The following is an 18525-nucleotide window of genomic DNA, read 5'->3' on the forward strand; positions in this document are numbered from 1 at the left end:
CCTACCCAAGGTTATCTCCCAGTTTCATCTAAACCAGAAGATTGTGGTACCAGCCTTGCATGATGCGCCGCCGGAGGAGTGCGGGCTCTCCATATTTATATCTACAGGACTAGGGACATTCGTAGATCGGATTCCCTGTTTTATCTTGCTGAATTCTCGCAAGCGGGGCTGGCCAGCTTCTAAACAGACTTTGACCAGATGGTTCCGTTTGACGGTTCGTCACGCCTACTCGCCAGCGAAAAATTCCTACCCCTGCGGGGGTTACGGCCCATTCCACACATGCTGTGGGAGCTTCGTGGGCAGCCTCTCGTGGTGCCTCAGCTGAACAGCTTTGCATGGAGGCCACATGGTCTTCTGCCCAGACCTTCATTAGGTGCGTTTGACACCTTTGCGACGGCTGACGCAGCCTTCGGGCATAGAGTCCTTAGCGCAGTCCAGAAGAGTCCCCGCCCTTAATGGGATAGCTTTTGGACGTCCCAGCGTACAGCTCCTGTGCCCCCAAGTGGATGAAAGAGAAAATAAGATTTATGGTCTTAACTTTGATAAATACTTTTCTTTGTGTCCACAGGGGGCACAGGACACCCTCCCTGACGCACCTGTCTTGCGGGTGTTTTTCATGTGTTTAGTAGTGTGTGGCCGATCATCTTATCAGCATATCTCTGTGTATGATGTGTTCTTCCTTCCTCTTCCTGCCTTGGGCTTGCTACTAAAACTGGTGGGGTGGAGGGCGGGGTATAGGGGACAGGGAGGCAAGGCCTGCTGGGTATTTTAAAGTAATCCTTTTGGTGCCTGCCTAGTTCCCAGCCATCCTATACCCAGCGTACAGCTCCTGTGCCCCCTATGGACTCAAAGAAAAGGATTTATCAAGGTAAGACCATAAATCCTATTTCTGCTGCGGGGTACACTGGGCTCCACAAGGATTAACATCGGGGGTGTAGAGTAGGATCTTGATCCGAGGCACCAAAAGGCTCAAAGCTTTTGACTGTTCCCAAGATGCACAGCGCCGCCTCCTCTATAACCCTGCCACCGTGCACAGGACCTCAGTTTGTAAGTTGGTGCCATGCAGTAAGCAGGCACTTAACAGGAGGGCTGCCTCAGGCAGCCTATTGATAGCTTTATTTGAAAGAAAAAAACTGAAGATTCTTCTGACAGACTACAAGGGCTGCAGCAGGCAAAGTCTCATAGACTTTTCTATCTGCAGCTCCGTCACCCCCAGCAGTGCTGTATACTCCCGCGCTCTGGTTGCCGGGTCACTGCAGTGGAGGCTCCGGTTCCTTCAAAAGGCCAGTCACACACACGCCGACGTCCTCCCGGATCGTGGGGCCGCAGGTACGGGGTAGGTAAGGGGTCACTTTGGCCGCATTTTACCGTAGGAGGCGGGCTGCGCACGCTGGTGTGGACACTGTTTACTGGGCAGCCGCTCCACTAGCCACCCGGGACAATTAAGGGGCACAGGTCTGACAGGTCTGTTTTTTTTTTTTTTTTTATTGTATAAAGCCCACTTTTCACTGCCCGCAGCGCCCGGAGGGGATGCCAGCAGGGCGAGCAGGTCGCACCTCTGGCCCCTTCCCCCAGCCCCAGGGCGCCATTTCTGCAAATGTTCCCGCTCTGGAGCTGCATTTCTCTCCTTCACTCCCGACCAGCAGCCATCACAGATTGAGCTGAGCTGTTCCTGGTACTGCTGGGGCAAATCCTCCTCTATAGAATTGCCTGATTGCCAGTGTTGTGCTTCATACAGGACACTTAAGTATTCTACCTGTCACTGGGACGGTGGGGGTAATTCCAAGTTGATCGAAGCAGGAATTTTGTTAGCAGTTGGGCAAAACCACGTGCACTGCAGGGGAGGCAGATATAACGTGCAGAAAGAGTTAGATTTGGGTGGGTTATTTTATTTCTGTGCAGGGTAAATACTGGCTGCTTTATTTTTACACTGCAAATTAGATTGCAGATTGAACACACCACACCCAAATCTAACTCTCTCTGCACATGTTAAATCTGCCTCCCCTGCAGTGCACATGGTTTTGCCCAACTGCTAACAAAATTCCTGCTTAGATCAACTTGGAATTACCCCCAGTGTTAGTTAAGAAAGAGTACATACATTCAGGGCTGTGTGGTTATATCTATTGTTAACACACATAGCCATACTGAGTATTACTTTGTATTGCTAGTCCAGTGCAGTTTTATGGTGCATCATTTCTGCATGGTACTCTTGTGACTATATATGTGTGTGTGCATGTAGCTGCTGCGTGGTTGCCTTATTAAAGGGCATTTCGCTCAGTGGGCTACTCCTATATTGCTATACCTGAGGGGGCTAAGTGTATCAGGTTTCTTTCCATTTAATATAGGATTGTATCACAAGATATACATGCTGTGTATTTTTACTTGTGATTTATAGTCACCATATAGATTTATATCTCTTGAACTCCCGGTCTGTGCTGTCATAGGCACACTTCACCGAGTGTTCTTGCTAGGTATATTGCTGCTACACCTTGTACCAGGTTGCCCGATATTGTGCACATTGTTATGTCTGCTGCACGTGGCAACGACGCTGGGCTTCTCCCACATTGCGTGTTAGTGAGGCCGCGGATGTGATGGTGGATAATATGGCAGCTGAGAGTTCAGGGGGTTCCTTACCCCCCAGTGGGTTGGTAGCACATGGGGCTTCACAGGAACCGCCTTGGGCTACATTTTCCACACTGTTAAACACGCTTGTAACTAAATTGGCGCCCCATGTATCACCTGTGCCAGTGCAGCAGTTTATGGTCCCTGCTATTCCGCCATGGGCGGATCAAATCTCCACTCAGTTACAGCATTTGAACCGGTCGCTGACTAAATCTAAGTGTCACTCTCGCCCGCCTAAGACTAAGTCATCTTCTGAATGGGCCATTACCTCCTCCCAAGCCACTGCTATCCCAGACATGTACTCTGACGAGGATGGTGCATATACTGATCCCACAGACACTGACACAGATGTTTCTGATGGGGAAGGGCAGTCATTGGTGGATGTCCCGGATTTGATTGAAGCAATCAGGCTCATTCTTCAGGTGTCTGATGATCCTGAGCCTGAGGCTGTCTCTAAGAAACCGGATAGGTTTAAAATTAAGAAGGTGGTTAAACAAGTTTTACCTCATTCTGAACACCTGGTTGACATACGTCAGGAATCCTGGGAAAATCCGGGGACAAAATTCACACCAAATAAGAGACTGTTGGCTCGCTATCCTCTCTCTGCAGAGATATGTAAGAATTGGGAAACTTCTCCGCCCGTAGATTCTCATGTGGCGCGTATGGTTGTTTCCTCTGCTCTGCCAGTAACTACCATCACCTCTCTGAAGGAACTGATGGATAGACGTGTGGAGGGTTGTTTAAAAGCGATTTATACCCTAACGGGGCTGTGCATAGGCCAACCATTGCAGCAACTTGGGCTGCTGAAGCTGTTGAGGCATGGGCTCAGGAGCTTGAGGCGGAACTGCCTTCCAACGCATCTGAGCATGCTCGACAATGTCTCTCATATATTACCACGGCTTCTCTGTACCTTAAAGAGGCGGCCTCTGATGCCGGGTTGCTCGCGGCCAAGGCTGCTACTACGTCTGTCTTGGCCAGACGTATCCTTTGGTTGAGATCCTGGTCGGTGGATATGGATTCCAAGAAAACCCTGGAGGTGCTTCCTTTCAAGGGAGACATTCTCTTTGGAGAAGACCTCAATAAGATTGTGGCTGATTTGGCCCGTCTGGCTTTGACGGCATGGCTCTTGAAGCTTCTGTCCTGAGGGCCAAGGTTTTTTTTGAGGCGGTCGTTCAAACCCAGAATTTCACCTGTGTCATCTCGATCTGACGGTCCAGTGCATGAAAGCCCACGGGTGGCTGATCACTGGAAGAAATCCTCCCTGGTTTCTGCTCGAAGCATGTTACATCTGGGAGCGTTATTGGACACTCACAACCAACGGTTGTTCCTGTCTCAGGAGAAAGTCTTGAAGCTTCAGGACAGGATTCGATGCTTCCTATCTCGTCCGCAAGTGTCGATACATTCGGCAATGCAAGTGCTGGGTCTCATGGTGTCGGCTTTCGACATGGTGGAGTATGCTCTGTTCCACTCTCTCCCTCTGCAGAAGTTAATTCTGACCAAGTGGGACGGCTTGCCTCACCGGATCAGATCTCACATGATCTCCTTGTCTCCGGAGGTCCGCCTGTCACTGAGCTGGTGGCTTCAGGACCAACGATTGAGCAGGGACCGGCCCTTCTGTATATCCAACTGGGTCCTTCTGACGATGGATGCCAGTCTGAGAGTTTGGAGCGCGGTGTTGGAACAACACTCTCTTCAGGGTCGGTGGACCAAGGAGGAGTCTCTGCTCCCGATCAATATTCTGGAACTGCGGGCTGTGTTCAATGTGTTGACAATGGCCCAGCATCTAATACAGAACAGACCTGTTCAAGTACAGTCGGACAACGGCACTCGGTGGCATACATAATTCATCAAGGCGGCACTCGAAGCCGCATGGCAATGAGGGAAGTACCATGGATTCTTCAGTGGGCGGAGCGCCATCTGCCGGCTTTATCCGCAGTGTTCATTCCGGACGTCCTGAACTGGGAAGCGGACTATCTCAGTCGTAAGGACGTGCACGCTGGAGAGTGGAGCCTCCATCCGGAGGTGTTTCAACTTCTCGTGGACACGTGGGGTCTTCCACATGTGGATCTGATGGCGTCTCGACACAATCACAAGGTTACGGTCTTCGGAGCAAGGGCAAGGGATCCTCAAGCTGCGTTCATGGACGCTCTGGCGATTCCATGGAACTTTCAGCTACCGTATCTGTTCCCTCCAGTGTCACTCCTGCCCAGAGTAATACGGAAGTTCAAGCAAGAAGGAGGAAACCTGCTTCTGGTTGCTTCAGCGTGGCCCAGACGGCACTGGTTCTCTGATCTACTGGGTCTCTCGTGTGATCGTCCCCTTCTGCTTCCACAACAACCAGACCTCCTCGTTCAGGGCCCTTGTGTTTACCGGGATTTGGCCCGTCTGGCTTTGACGGCATGGCTCTTGAAGCTTCCGTCCTGAGGGCCAAGGTTTTTTTTGAGGCGGTCGTTCAAACTATGTTGAAGGCCCATAAGCCGGCTTCTGCTCTGATCTACCATAGGGTATGGAATGCTTACTTTACTTGGTGTGCGTCTCACAATCATGACGTTTTCAAGTTTAGTACAGCTAAACTATTGGCCTTTCTACATCAGGGCCTGGACTTAGGCCTGCGTCTGGCTTCCCTCAAGGTTCACATCTCTGCCTTGTCAGTATGGTTTCAGAGACAAATTGCTACCCTACCTGATGTCCATACATTCACTCAGGGTGTGTTGAGGATTCAGCCTCCTTATGTGCCGCCTGTGGCCCCTTGGGACATGTGGTTTTGGAAGCCTTGCAACAGTCTCCGTTTGAGCCTCTTGCCTCTGCTGACCTTAAGTGGCTTTCCCGCAAGGTCCTTTTCTTGCTGGCAATTGCTTCAGCTAGAAGGGTATCTGACCTGGGTGCCTTATCCTGTAAGTCTCCCTATTTGATTTTTCATCGTGACCGTGCGGTTCTTAGAACGCGGCCAGGTTATTTACCGAAGGTGGTGTCTTCCTTCCACCTTAACCAGGAGATTTGTGGTTCCGGCCTTTACTTCTCCTGAGTTGTCTTCCAAAGAGCGATCTTTGGATGTGGTACGGGCTCTCCGTATCTATGTGAAGAGAACTTCCTCCATTAGGAAATCTGATTCTCTTTTTGTATTGTTTGGTTTTCACAAACGTGGCTGGCCTGCTTCCAAGCAGACTTTGGCCAGATGGATTAGAATGGTGATTGCACATGCTTATGTACAGGCTGGTCGTCCGGTTCCTGCTACCATTAAAGCCCATTCTACTCGGTCTGTTGGACCTTCTTGGGCGCCCCACCGTGGTGCGACCCTTGAACAATTGTGCAAGGCGGCAACGTGGTCCTTAGGGAACACATTTATAAGGTTCTGTGCCTTCGATACTGCCGCTTCCCAGGATGCTTCCTTTGGACGCCGGGTTCTTGTGCCCGCTACAGTGTGTCTTTCCCATAAGGAACTGCTTTAGGACATCCCTGATGTTAATCCTTGTGGAGTCCAGTGTACTCTGCAGCAGAAAACGAGATTTATGGTAAGAACTTACCGTTGTTAAATCTCTTTCTGCGAGGTACACTGGGCTCCACAAGGTGCCCAGCCTGATGCACTTAGCTTCTTTGGGTTGGTATTGGCATAGCCTCCTGTGGTGAGTGTGTGGTGCAATTGGCTACAAGCGATTGTCGTCTCTGGTGCCTGCTGCTGCATTGGGCTGGTTAACGAAACTGAGCTCCTGTGCACGGAGGCGGGGTTATAGAGGAGGTGGCGCTGTGCATCTTGGGAATAGTCAAAAGCTTTAAGCCTGTTGGTGCCTCGGATCAAGATCCTACTCTGCACCCCCGATGTTAATCCTTGTGGAGCCCAGTGTACCTCGCAGAAAGAGATTTAACAACGGTAAGTTCATACCATAAATCTCATTTCTCTATCGTCCTAAGTGGATGCTGGGGTTCCTGAAAGGACCATGGGGAATAGCGGCTCCGCAGGAGACAGGGCACAAAAAAGTAAAGCTTTACTAGGTCAGGTGGTGTGCACTGGCTCCTCCCCCCATGACCCTCCTCCAGACTCCAGTTAGATTTTGTGCCCGAACGAGAAGGGTGCAATCTAGGTGGCTCTCCTAAAGAGCTGCTTAGAGAAAGTTTAGTTTAGGTTTTTTTCTTTACAGTGAGTCCTGCTGGCAACAGGATCACTGCAACGTGGGACTTAGGGGGAAAGTAGTAAACTCACCTGCATGCAGAGTGGATTTGCTGCTTGGCTACTGGACACCATTAGCTCCAGAGGGATCGAACACAGGCCCAGCCGTGGAGTCCGGTCCCGGAGCCGCGCCGCCGACCCCCTTGCAGATGCTGAAGCGTGAAGAGGTCCGGAAACCGGCGGCTGAAGACTCCTCAGTCTTCATAAGGTAGCGCACAGCACTGCAGCTGTGCGCCATTTTCCTCTCAGCACACTTCACTGGGCAGTCACTGAGGGTGCAGAGCGCTGGGGGGGGGCGCTCTGAGAGGCAAATATAAACCTTATACAAGGCTAAAAATACCTCACATATAGCCCATAGGGGCTATATGGAGATATTTAACCCCTGCCTGACTGGAAAAATAGCGGGAGAAGAACCCGCCGAAAAAGGGGCGGGGCCTATCTCCTCAGCACACGGCGCCATTTTCTGTCACAGCTCCGCTGGTCAGAACGGCTCCCAGGTCTCTCCCCTGCACTGCACTACAGAAACAGGGTAAAACAGAGAGGGGGGGCACATTAATGGCTATATATATATATATATTAAAGCAGCTATAAGGGAGCACTTAATATAAGGATATCCCTTGTATATATAGCGCTTTGTGGTGTGTGCTGGCAGACTCTCCCTCTGTCTCCCCAAAAGGGCTAGTGGGTCCTGTCTTCATTAGAGCATTCCCTGTGAGTTTGCGGTGTGTGTCGGTACGTGGTGTCGACATGTATGAGGACGATATTGGTGTGGAGGCGGAGCAATTGCCAAATATGCAGATGTCACCCCCCAGGGGGTCGACACCAGAATGGATGCCTTTATTTGTGGAATTACGTGATGGTTTATCTTCCCTTAAACAGTCAGTTGAGGACATGAGGCGGCCGGACAATCAATTAATGCCTGTACAGGCGCCTCAAACACCGTCAGGGGCTGTAAAACGCCCTTTGCCTCAGTCGGTCGACACAGACCCAGACACGGGCACTGATTCCAGTGACGACGGTAGAAATTCAAACGTATTTTCCAGTAGGGCCACACGTTATATGATTTTGGCAATGAAGGAGACGTTACATTTAGCTGATACTACAGATACCGTAAAACAGGGTATTATGTATGGTGTGAAAAAACTACAAACAGTTTTTCCTGAATCAGAAGAATTAAATGACGTGTGTGATGAAGCGTGGGTTGCTCCTGATAAAAAGTTGATAATTTCAAAAAAGTTATTGGCATTATACCCTTTCCCGCCAGAGGTTAGGGCGCGCTGGGAAACACCCCCTAAGGTGGACAAGGCGCTCACACGCTTATCCAAACAAGTGGCGTTACCCTCTCCTGAGACGGCCGCACTTAAGGATCCATCAGATAGAAAGATGGAAGTTATTCAAAAGAATATATACACACATGCAGGTGTTATACTACGACCAGCTATAGCAACTGCCTGGATGTGCAGTGCTGGAGTAGTTTGGTCAGAATCCCTGATTGAAAATATTGATACCCTAGATAGGGACAATGTTTTACTGTCGTTAGAACAAATAAAGGATGCATTTATCTATGCGTGATGCACAGAGGGATATTTGCACACTGGCATCTCGGATGAGTGCTATGTCCATTTCAGCCAGAAGAGCCTTATGGACACGACAGTGGACAGGCGATGCGGATTCAAAACGTCACATGGAGGTTTTGCCGTATAAAGGGGAGGAGTTATTTGGAGTTGGTCTATCAGACTTGGTGGCCACGGCTACTGCCGGGAAATCCACTTTTTTACCTCAAGTCACTCCCCAACAGAGAAAGGCACCGACCTTTCAACCGCAGCCTTTTCGCTCCTACAAAAATAAGAGAGCAAAGGGCTTGTCGTACCTGCCACGAGGCAGAGGAAGAGGGAAGAGACACCAACAGGCAGCTCCTTCCCAGGAACAGAAGCCCTCCCCGGCTCCTGCAAAAACCTCAGCATGACGCTGGGGCCTCTCAAGCGGACTCGGGGACAGTGGGGGGCCGTCTCAAAAATTACAGCGCGCAGTGGGCTCACTCGCAGGTAGACCCCTGGATCCTGCAGATAATATCTCAGGGGTACAGGTTGGAATTAGAGACGGATCCTCCTCATCGTTTCCTGAAGTCTGCCTTACCAACCGTCTCTTCCGAAAGGGAGAGGGTGTTGGAAGCCATTCACAAGCTGTACGCTCAGCAGGTGATAGTCAAAGTACCCCTATTACAACAAGGAAAGGGGTATTATTCCACTCTATTTGTGGTACCGAAGCCGGATGGCTCGGTAAGGCCTATTCTAAATCTGAAGTCCTTGAACCTCTACATAAAAAAGTTCAAGTTCAAGATGGAGTCACTCAGAGCAGTGATAGCGAACCTGGAAGAAGGGGACTTTATGGTATCCTTGGACATCAAGGATGCGTATCTACACGTTCCGATTTACCCCGCACACCAGGGGTACCTCAGGTTCATTGTTCAAAACTGTCACTATCAGTTTCAGACGCTGCCGTTCGGATTGTCCACGGCGCCTCGGGTCTTTACCAAGGTAATGGCCGAGATGATGATTCTTCTTCGAAGAAAAGGCGTATTAGTTATCCCATACTTGGACGATCTCCTAATAAGGGCAAGGTCCAGAGAACAGCTGGAGACAGCTTTAGCACTATCTCAAGAGGTGCTAAGACAACACGGGTGGATTCTGAATATTCCAAAATCCCATTTAATCCCGACAACTCGTCTGCTGTTCCTAGGAATGATTCTGGACACGGTTCAGAAAAAGGTTTTCCTTCCAGAGGAAAAAGCCAAGGAGTTATCCGATCTGGTCAGGAACCTCCTAAAACCAGGAAAAGTGTCAGTACATCAATGCACAAGAGTCCTGGGAAAAATGGTGGCTTCTTACGAAGCAATTCCATTCGGCAGATTCCATGCAAGAATATTCCAAAGGGATCTGTTGGACAAATGGTCAGGGTCGCATCTGCAGATGCACCTGCGAATAACCCTGTCACCAAAGACAAGGGTGTCACTTCTGTGGTGGTTGCAGAAGGCTCACCTATTAGAAGGCCGCAGATTCGGCATTCAGGATTGGATCCTGGTGACCACGGACGCCAGCCTGAGAGGCTGGGGAGCAGTCACACAAGGAAGAAACTTCCAGGGAGTATGGACGAGTCTGGAAAAGTCTCTTCACATAAACATTCTGGAACTAAGAGCAATCTACAATGCTCTAAGCCAGGCGGAACTTCTCCTGCAAGGAAAGCCGGTGTTGATTCAGTCGGACAACATCACGGCGGTCGCCCATGTAAACAGGCAGGGCGGCACAAGAAGCAGGAGTGCAATGGCAGAAGCTGCCAAGATTCTTCGCTGGGCGGAGAATCACGTGATAGCACTGTCAGCAGTGTTCATCCCGGGCGTGGACAACTGGGAAGCAGACTTCCTCAGCAGACACGATCTTCATCCGGGAGAGTGGGGTCTACATCCAGAAGTCTTCAACATGTTAATAGACCGTTGGGAAAGACCAATTGTAGACATGATGGCGTCTCGCCTCAACAAGAAACTGGACAAATATTGCGCCAGGTCAAGAGATCCACAGGCAATAGCTGTGGACGCACTGGTAACTCCTTGGGTGTACCAGTCAGTGTATGTGTTTCCTCCTCTGCCGCTCATACCAAAGGTATTGAAGATCATACGGCAAAGAAGAGTAAGAACAATACTAGTGGTTCCGGATTGGCCGAGAAGGACTTGGTATCCGGAACTTCAAGAGATGCTCACGGACGAACCGTGGCCTCTACCTCTGAGAAGGGACCTGCTACAGCAGGGTCCCTGTCTTTTTCAAGACTTACCGCGGCTGCGTTTGACGGCATGGCGGTTGAACGCCAGATCCTAAAAGGGAAAGGCATTCCAGAAGAAGTCATTCCTACCTTGATTAAGGCACGGAAGGAAGTCACCGTGAAACATTATCACCGCATTTGGCGAAAATATGTAGCGTGGTGCGAGGATCGGAGGGTTCCGACGGAGGAATTCCAACTGGGTCGTTTCCTACATTTCCTGCAATCAGGATTATCTATGGGTCTCAAATTGGGATCCATTAAGGTTCAAATTTCGGCCCTGTCAATATTCTTCCAAAAAGAATTGGCCTCTGTCCCTGAGGTCCAGACTTTTGTCAAGGGAGTACTGCATATACAGCCTCCTGTGGTGCCTCCGGTGGCACCGTGGGATCTAAATGTAGTTTTAGATTTCCTCAAATCCCATTGGTTTGAACCATTGAAAAAGGTGGATTTGAAATATCTCACATTGAAAGTGACTATGTTACTAGCCCTGGCCTCTGCCAGGAGAGTATCTGAATTGGCGGCTTTATCTTATAAAAGTCCTTATCTAATCTTCCATTCGGATAGGGCAGAACTGCGGACTCGTCCGCATTTTCTCCCTAAAGTGGTATCAGCATTTCATCTGAACCAACCTATTGTGGTGCCTGCGGCCACTAGCGACTTGGAGGACTCCAAGTTGTTGGACGTTGTCAGAGCCTTAAAAATATACATTGCAAGGACGGCTGGAGTCAGAAAATCTGACTCGCTGTTTATATTGTATGCACCCAACAAGTTGGGCGCACCTGCTTCTAAGCAGTCGATTGCTCGTTGGATTTGTAACACAATTCAACTTGCACATTCTGTGGCAGGCCTGCCACAGCCTAAAACTGTAAAAGCCCACTCCACAAGGAAGGTGGGCTCATCTTGGGCGGCTGCCCGAGGGGTCTCGGCATTACAACTCTGCCGAGCAGCTACGTGGTCGGGGGAGAACACGTTTGTAAAATTTTACAAATTTGATACCCTGGCAAAGGAGGACCTGGAGTTCTCTCATTCGGTGCTGCAGAGTCATCCGCACTCTCCCGCCCGTTTGGGAGCTTTGGTATAATCCCCATGGTCCTTTCAGGAACCCCAGCATCCACTTAGGACGATAGAGAAAATAAGAATTTACTTACCGATAATTCTATTTCTCGGAGTCCGTAGTGGATGCTGGGCGCCCATCCCAAGTGCGGATTATCTGCAATACTTGTACATAGTTATTGTTAACTAATTCGGGTTATTGTTAAGGAGCCATCTTTAAGAGGCCCTTTCTGTTGTCATACTGTTAACTGGGTTTAGATCACAAGTTGTACGGTGTGATTGGTGTGGCTGGTATGAGTCTTACCCGGGATTCAAAATGCCTCCCTTATTGTGTATGCTCGTCCGGGCACAGTACCTAACTGGAGTCTGGAGGAGGGTCATGGGGGGAGGAGCCAGTGCACACCACCTGACCTAGTAAAGCTTTACTTTTTTGTGCCCTGTCTCCTGCGGAGCCGCTATTCCCCATGGTCCTTTCAGGAACCCCAGCATCCACTACGGACTCCGAGAAATAGAATTATCGGTAAGTAAATTCTTATTTTTGTTTACATCCCAGAGAATATAGTCATTAACAGGTTCATATGGAACAAGGCAGCACTGGTTTTAAGGTAGACTATTCATGTGTATTGCTCCCATAAGACAGTTGCTACTTATATATAATATTTAATAGAGAGACAGGAATCGTCCTACATAAAAGTGTGGGAGCTAGACGGAAAGTAACGAGTTGGCGGTATCATAAGTTTCCCATTATTGTGCACAGTTAGCTATTCAGGCATCTGTAAGTAAATGTTTGGGACTCCGTATTCTGCCCTGAGTGTCTCCTAGCAGAATCCATACTGTACCTTTTGAAAGGCACTTGAGTAGCGTTACCGGAATGAGCAGCTGATCTCTTCTGTCATTATTCTTTCAGGTGGAACAGGGCCCACGTCTGACACCGGCTGGGGCTGCATGCTACGTTGTGGGCAGATGATTTTTGCTCAGGCTATAATATGTCGGCATATGGGACGAGGTAAGGGGTGGTAGGACTGTAACTGATTCACTGTCACGTGTCTCAGTGATTCAGATGGGTCTATTTACTAAGCCTTGGATGGAGGTAAAGTGGACGGAGGTAAAGTACCAGCCAATAAGCTCCGAACTGCCATATTTTAAACCTAGTCTGTAACATGGCAGTTAGGAGGTGATTGGCTTGTACTTTATCTCCATCCAAGTAAATAGGGCCCCTCAGAGTCTCTACTGTAATATGTAAATGTTGTTACAATAGAGCAGCGCTACATCCTGCTTCAGTTGCAGATGTGTGTAATGTTTCTGTTGGCTATATTTATTAAGCAGCAGCTTTCATAAGGGTTTAATGTGAAAATGTACAGCAGCGCTAACATTAAGGGATGGATCCCATTAGCCATGGTTAATTACTGTAGGCTAATTAATCTGCCGGGCGATTCAATTAAAGCCCGCAGCAGCTTCAGGTTGTTCTTAATTTTGATTTTTGCTCGAGCCTGAGGGAGACCCGTACAGAAATACGCATTAAATGCCCTGGACACGGGTGTTGCAAATATGTTAACCCATAGCCCAGGGAACTTATACTGGATTCAATGGGTTAACATGCTTAAGCGGGTAATTTACCACACAATGAAAAGGGGTTGCAATTAATTAGCCCCAGACGTTCAAGCCTGAGGCCACCAACCTTTTCCCGCCGCAGTAAATTACCACATCTAACTGAATCCGGCCCTAAGTGTTTTACACTTTGTTAGTCATACATTCAATTTTCACCTCCAACCCGCTAAGAAGAGGCGACTTACAAAAGCTGCCACTATGTAAATATAGCTCTATACGGAAATTGTGAGTTTTTCCTTCTTAGAATTGTGTTACTAGTATTACCGAGGAGTAGTATACTAGTCTAAAAGAATCTTTGGCCAACGTTTATACGTTTACTTATATTGCTCGATCTTATATCAACTTTAATTGCTCCCTAAAATCATCATCAGGTTTAGAAACGAGACTTCAGGATTTTACATCAAATGCATTATACTTCATTTACCATGTTATTTTTAAACACAAGCGTATTTCATTTTCATTGCCGTCCCAAGAGTTTACTGCTATGCTAAATTGTGTCATTTTGAGCTGTCCATTAATAAATAAGTATGTATGTTGATTAATTCTATTCAATAATATTTTTTCTATCAAATATATTTTATTAATTTAGTATTCTGCATCTTTTTTTAATTTTAATTTTTCTTTTTTACAATGTTAAAATTAATAATAATAATAACCATAACTTTTTTCAAAATGAAGAAAGGACGCAAATATTCACTTGAATTGCGTGGAAACATTCAAACTTTTTCTGAAGAAGGCTATACTCCTCAAATTGCTAAACAATTAAAAATTCCATGGTCTAGTGTAACGTATACATTAGCTCGATACAGAGAAACAGGTACAAATGTAACTATAAAACGTTTGGATGGCCCAGGTATACATCAACAAAGGAAGATAAATACATTATCGTAATGAGTAAGCAAAACCAAAGAAGAACTCAATAAAATTAGACAAACTCCAGTATCAGTTGATACAGTTAAAAGACCTCTGCGTAATGTGTGTCTAAATCGATCGCATAGCTTCCAGAAAACCATTGTGGAGGTCTGTAAATAAAGTTAAACGCCTTTGATGGGCCAAAGAACACTGGTATTGGACACTGGATCAGTGGAAAAAAGTATTTTGGACCGACGAGGCCAATTTTGAACTTTTTTGGGGGACTAGAAGACGTCAGTATGTTCGAAATATGTATGAGAACTTGTGTTAGATAATTGGATAATTCATACAGTTAAACATGGTGGTAGTATCATGATTTGGGGTGGTTTTGGTGGAGGAAATGTTGGAGATTTAGTTCAAATAACATCAACTATGGATAACAAACTATACCACTGTATTTTAGTACATCACGCTATAACAAGTGGATCTCAAAATATTGGAAAGGGGTTCATCATGCAATAAGATAACGGCCCCAAACACACATCTAAACTGTGTAGCAATTATTTGAAAATTTAAAAAAAGTAGAAAATTCTACAAATTATGACCATGGCCTCCTCAGTCACCTGATCTCAATCCCATTGAGAAACTCTGCGATGGAATAGGCAGAAATGTTTGTGTAATGGCTCCAACAAATACTAAAAATTTACGGGAATGTCTGAATGAGGCCTGGAAAGACATAACTTATGAAACTTTAGAAAAGTTGGTGTCTCTAATGCCTAAATTACATGAAGCAGTGATACGCACCATAGGGCACATTGATGAAAGCTGAATTTAATCTGAAAATAATGTTATACTATAAAAGTTTGATACTGTTTAGTTACAATATCATGTGAAACATTATTATGAATACAGGTTGAGTATCCCATATCCAAATATTCCGAAATACGGAATATTCCGAAATACGGACTTTTTTGAGTGAGAGTGAGATAGTGAAACCTTTGTTTTTTGATGGCTCAATGTACACAAACTTTGTTTAATACACAAAGTTATTAATAATATTGTATTAAATGACCTTCAGGCTGTGTATATAAGGTGTATATGTAACATAAATGCATTCTGTGCTTAGATTTAGGTCCCATCACCATGATATCTCATTATGGTATGCAATTATTCCAAAATACAGAAAAATCCGATATCCAAAATACTTCTGGTCCCAAGCATTTTGGATAAGGGATACTCAACCTGTATTTTCATTATTTCACTACAATTTATATTTTATTAAGAATTATTTTCCTTGGCCAAAGCTTTTGTACACTAGTGTACCTGTATCACTGAGCAGCTGAAGGGCGGTTCTGAGCATCTGATAAGTAGTTCCGGAAATCCCTGTTAATAACTGGGATGTTGAGCTGTGAATGTTTGCAGTAATATTACAGTCTGCAACCGATTGTTTCATAAGCTTTTTTTAGCCATACAATATTATATACTGGAAGAGTTGAAGTAATTATCCTCCCATCACACTTAGCTGTGTCTCTTACAGAAAGCAGCAGTCATTGTTATATCTCTACTTTGCTTTCCAGAATGGAGATGGGACAAACAGAAACCGCAGGAAAAGTACCTGAACATCCTGGCCGCTTTTCTAGACAAGAAAGACAGTTACTACTCCATACATCAGATTGGTGAGAGGCCTGTGTGGGTGAGATGGTGCCTTCCAGTGTCAGCAGAAAGGTCTATTGTTATTTAGTGGAGACGTAATGGCCACCTTTAGTTTGAATGGAGATCTGCTCAGTGCAGCATATACACAACAAGGTGCATTAGAATCTGATATGCCTGCCAAACTCTCATGTGTGCTGCTTGATTCTCTTAAAGACACACATGAATGTGTGCATAAAACCTGCATTTCTCCGTGTGTGGGTGGTTAAAGTTGAAAAATAAGGACTAGCAGGACATCCCCAAAAACGTAGATCTTAACTTATGTGCAAATGTCCCAGCCAACAGCTCAGCATTTTGCTTCCTGAAGTTATTCTTATCTCAGGTCAGTTTGCAGATGTCCTGTCTCTGACTGCACATGTCAGGTTTGCGTTCCTGTTGCTCATCTGTTACAGGGAACACTGGGGCAGATGTATTAACCTGGAGAAGGCATAGGGAAGTGATAAACCAGTGATATGTGCAAGGTTATAAAAGCAGCAGCCAATCAGATCCTAATTGTTAATTTGCATATTGGAGCCGATTGGCTGGTGCCTTTATCACCTTGCACACATCACTGGTTTATCACTTCTAGGGAGGCCAATCCCGGGGCAATTTTTCAATCCCGGGATTCGGGATTGAAAAATGCTCAATCCTGGGATTGCAGTAGGGATCAGTGTAGGGAGCAGAGAGAGTATATGTGGAGGGCAGCGAGGGGTGGAAGGCAGGGAGGGAGGGTGGATGTAGAGAGCAAGGCAGGGTGGGTGTAGGGAGAATGTAAGGAGCAGGAAGGGAGGGTGGGTGTAGGGAGCAGCGGGACAGTGGGTGTGTAGGCAGCATGTGAGGAGCAGGAAGGGAAGGTGGGTGTAGCGAGCAGGGAGGATGTCAGGAGTAGAGAGAGGGGGGGAGGATGTCTGGAGCAGTGAGGGAGTGTGGCTGTAGGTAGCGATAGTACTTACTAATTGGGCGGGCCGCGGGCAGCAGCCATGGACACATACACACACACACTGGCCGCATTTCAAATGTAGCGCTGGCCGCCAGCCAGTCAGAACTGGCAGTCCGGCAGCCAATCAGGAGCCGCGTCCGCTGCCGCGTCCCTGATTGGCTGCCGGTCTGCCAGCTCTGATTGGCTGGCAGCCGGCGCTACATTTGAAATGCAGCTAGCGCGGTCAGTGTGTGTGTGAAACTACCTCGCTGACAGCCGGGCAGCGCTGAGCTATAGTGCTCAGCGGTGTCCGGTAAAAACTGCGCATGCGCACTCTAATCCCGTGAATCCCGGGATTGGAAGCTCCAATCCCGGGATTCAAATCCTGGCATTTTTGGGCCCAAATCTCGGGATCCCGTCGATCCCGGGTTTGGCCTCCCTAATCACTTCCTTATGCCTTCTCCAGGTTAATACATCTGCCCCAGTGTTTGTTTGTTTTTTTTTATTTGTTTAAATGTACCTTAGAGCATTTGGTTTGGGGCACCACCTTCTTCCATAAGATGACGTCTCTCTTTGGGACCCTGCCCGCTAGGCTTCATGAAAGCTGTTCGTGTTAATGTTTGGTTTCAGTGTATGCAGTTATCCTATTATTGCAGGTCTTAGAAGACACATGGGAGCCGCACAGTATGCTATTGCCCTTAGAAGGAGAATGCTCATAGCCAGAGACGCACATTGGTATTATTCTGAGCTGTATTTTTACACTGCACCTCTCTCAAATCTAACTGTACTTGTACATGTTACATCTGCCCCATAGTTACTTGCTCTATGTTTGCTTTATTCATAAATCATAATCAGCCCAACTGTCTCCAGCATAAAGTCTATGGGAGCAGACACTAATAGTACACTATCCTCTTTTCTCAAAAAGTTTGAAGGAGACTGAAAGACCAATTGCAAATACCCAGAGGGAGATGTACTGAGCCACAGGTTCTCAAACTCGGTCCTCAGGACCCCACATGGTCCATGTTTTGCAGGTCACCTGTAGATTTTTAAAATGTGACAGTTGGTGATACACAGTGCATCAGCTGGGTGACATGGAAAACATGAACCGTGTGGGGTCCTGAGGACCGAGTTTGAGAACCACTGTAGAGAGAGGTACAGTGGGCAGAAAGTGATCGTGCTGAGCTGAAAAAAAGTGGGTCACAGGGACCGCTTACTGGGAGACAGCGCATCAGCACCGTCTGTGCTTCGGGGGGGCATTGCTGGAGGGGGGAGTTTTCACTCCCTCGCTTCTGCAGACAAGATGTTTGTACATCTTGTGGATGTCCCTTCCTGCCTCAGGCAAAGCAGGAAGTGTTATAGCGGCACGACCTGTGCGACTATAATACATTTACCTGATCTTCCATAGACAACCGGTGCAGTGCTGGAAGTAGAGAGGGGATGAGAGCAGGTTGCATTTAGGACATTGCTGGGGTTAGAGTCAGGTGGCATCTTGGGCAATGCTGAGGGTAGGCAGCACTTGGTGTAGAGCTGGGGGTTGAGGCAAAGTTGGGGTGGGGAAGGGGTAGAGGGGAGTAAGTGCAGGCATTAGGGACAGGCAGTGTTGGGAGCAGTGCTGTAGCCAGGCAGCACGGGGGGCAAGGAGGGTTGCACTACTGGGGATGGTGCTGGAGGTAAGGGTAGATAGCAGTATAGGGCTCAAGAAGGGGCTTATGGGCAGGCGTTACTTTGGTATGAAGGGGGTAAGGGTAAATAGGGGTACTATACATCACTGTTACCCTAACAAAGTGTGCACACTTAAGCATAG

General features: G+C 47.4%; 2 protein-coding genes across 7 annotated transcripts in view; one reads left to right on the top strand and one right to left on the bottom strand.

Annotated features, from left to right (window-relative positions):
• Positions 1-18525, bottom strand: part of THAP4 (THAP domain containing 4) — a 227011-nt gene that overhangs the window by 156355 nt on the left and 52131 nt on the right. The window lies entirely within an intron of this gene.
• The window catches only part of ATG4B (autophagy related 4B cysteine peptidase), a 132467-nt gene that overhangs the window by 104288 nt on the left and 9654 nt on the right, over positions 1-18525 (top strand). For all 6 annotated transcript variants that reach the window (XM_063915837.1, XM_063915833.1, XM_063915839.1 and 3 more), the window contains 2 exons: positions 12561-12659; positions 15691-15789. In XM_063915837.1, coding sequence (XP_063771907.1) covers positions 12561-12659; positions 15691-15789 — 198 coding nt within the window. The remainder of the gene's footprint in view (positions 1-12560; positions 12660-15690; positions 15790-18525) is intronic.

The sequence above is a fragment of the Pseudophryne corroboree genome, chromosome 4, assembly GCF_028390025.1.
Source record: "Pseudophryne corroboree isolate aPseCor3 chromosome 4, aPseCor3.hap2, whole genome shotgun sequence".
Classification (NCBI taxonomy): domain Eukaryota; kingdom Metazoa; phylum Chordata; class Amphibia; order Anura; family Myobatrachidae; genus Pseudophryne; species Pseudophryne corroboree.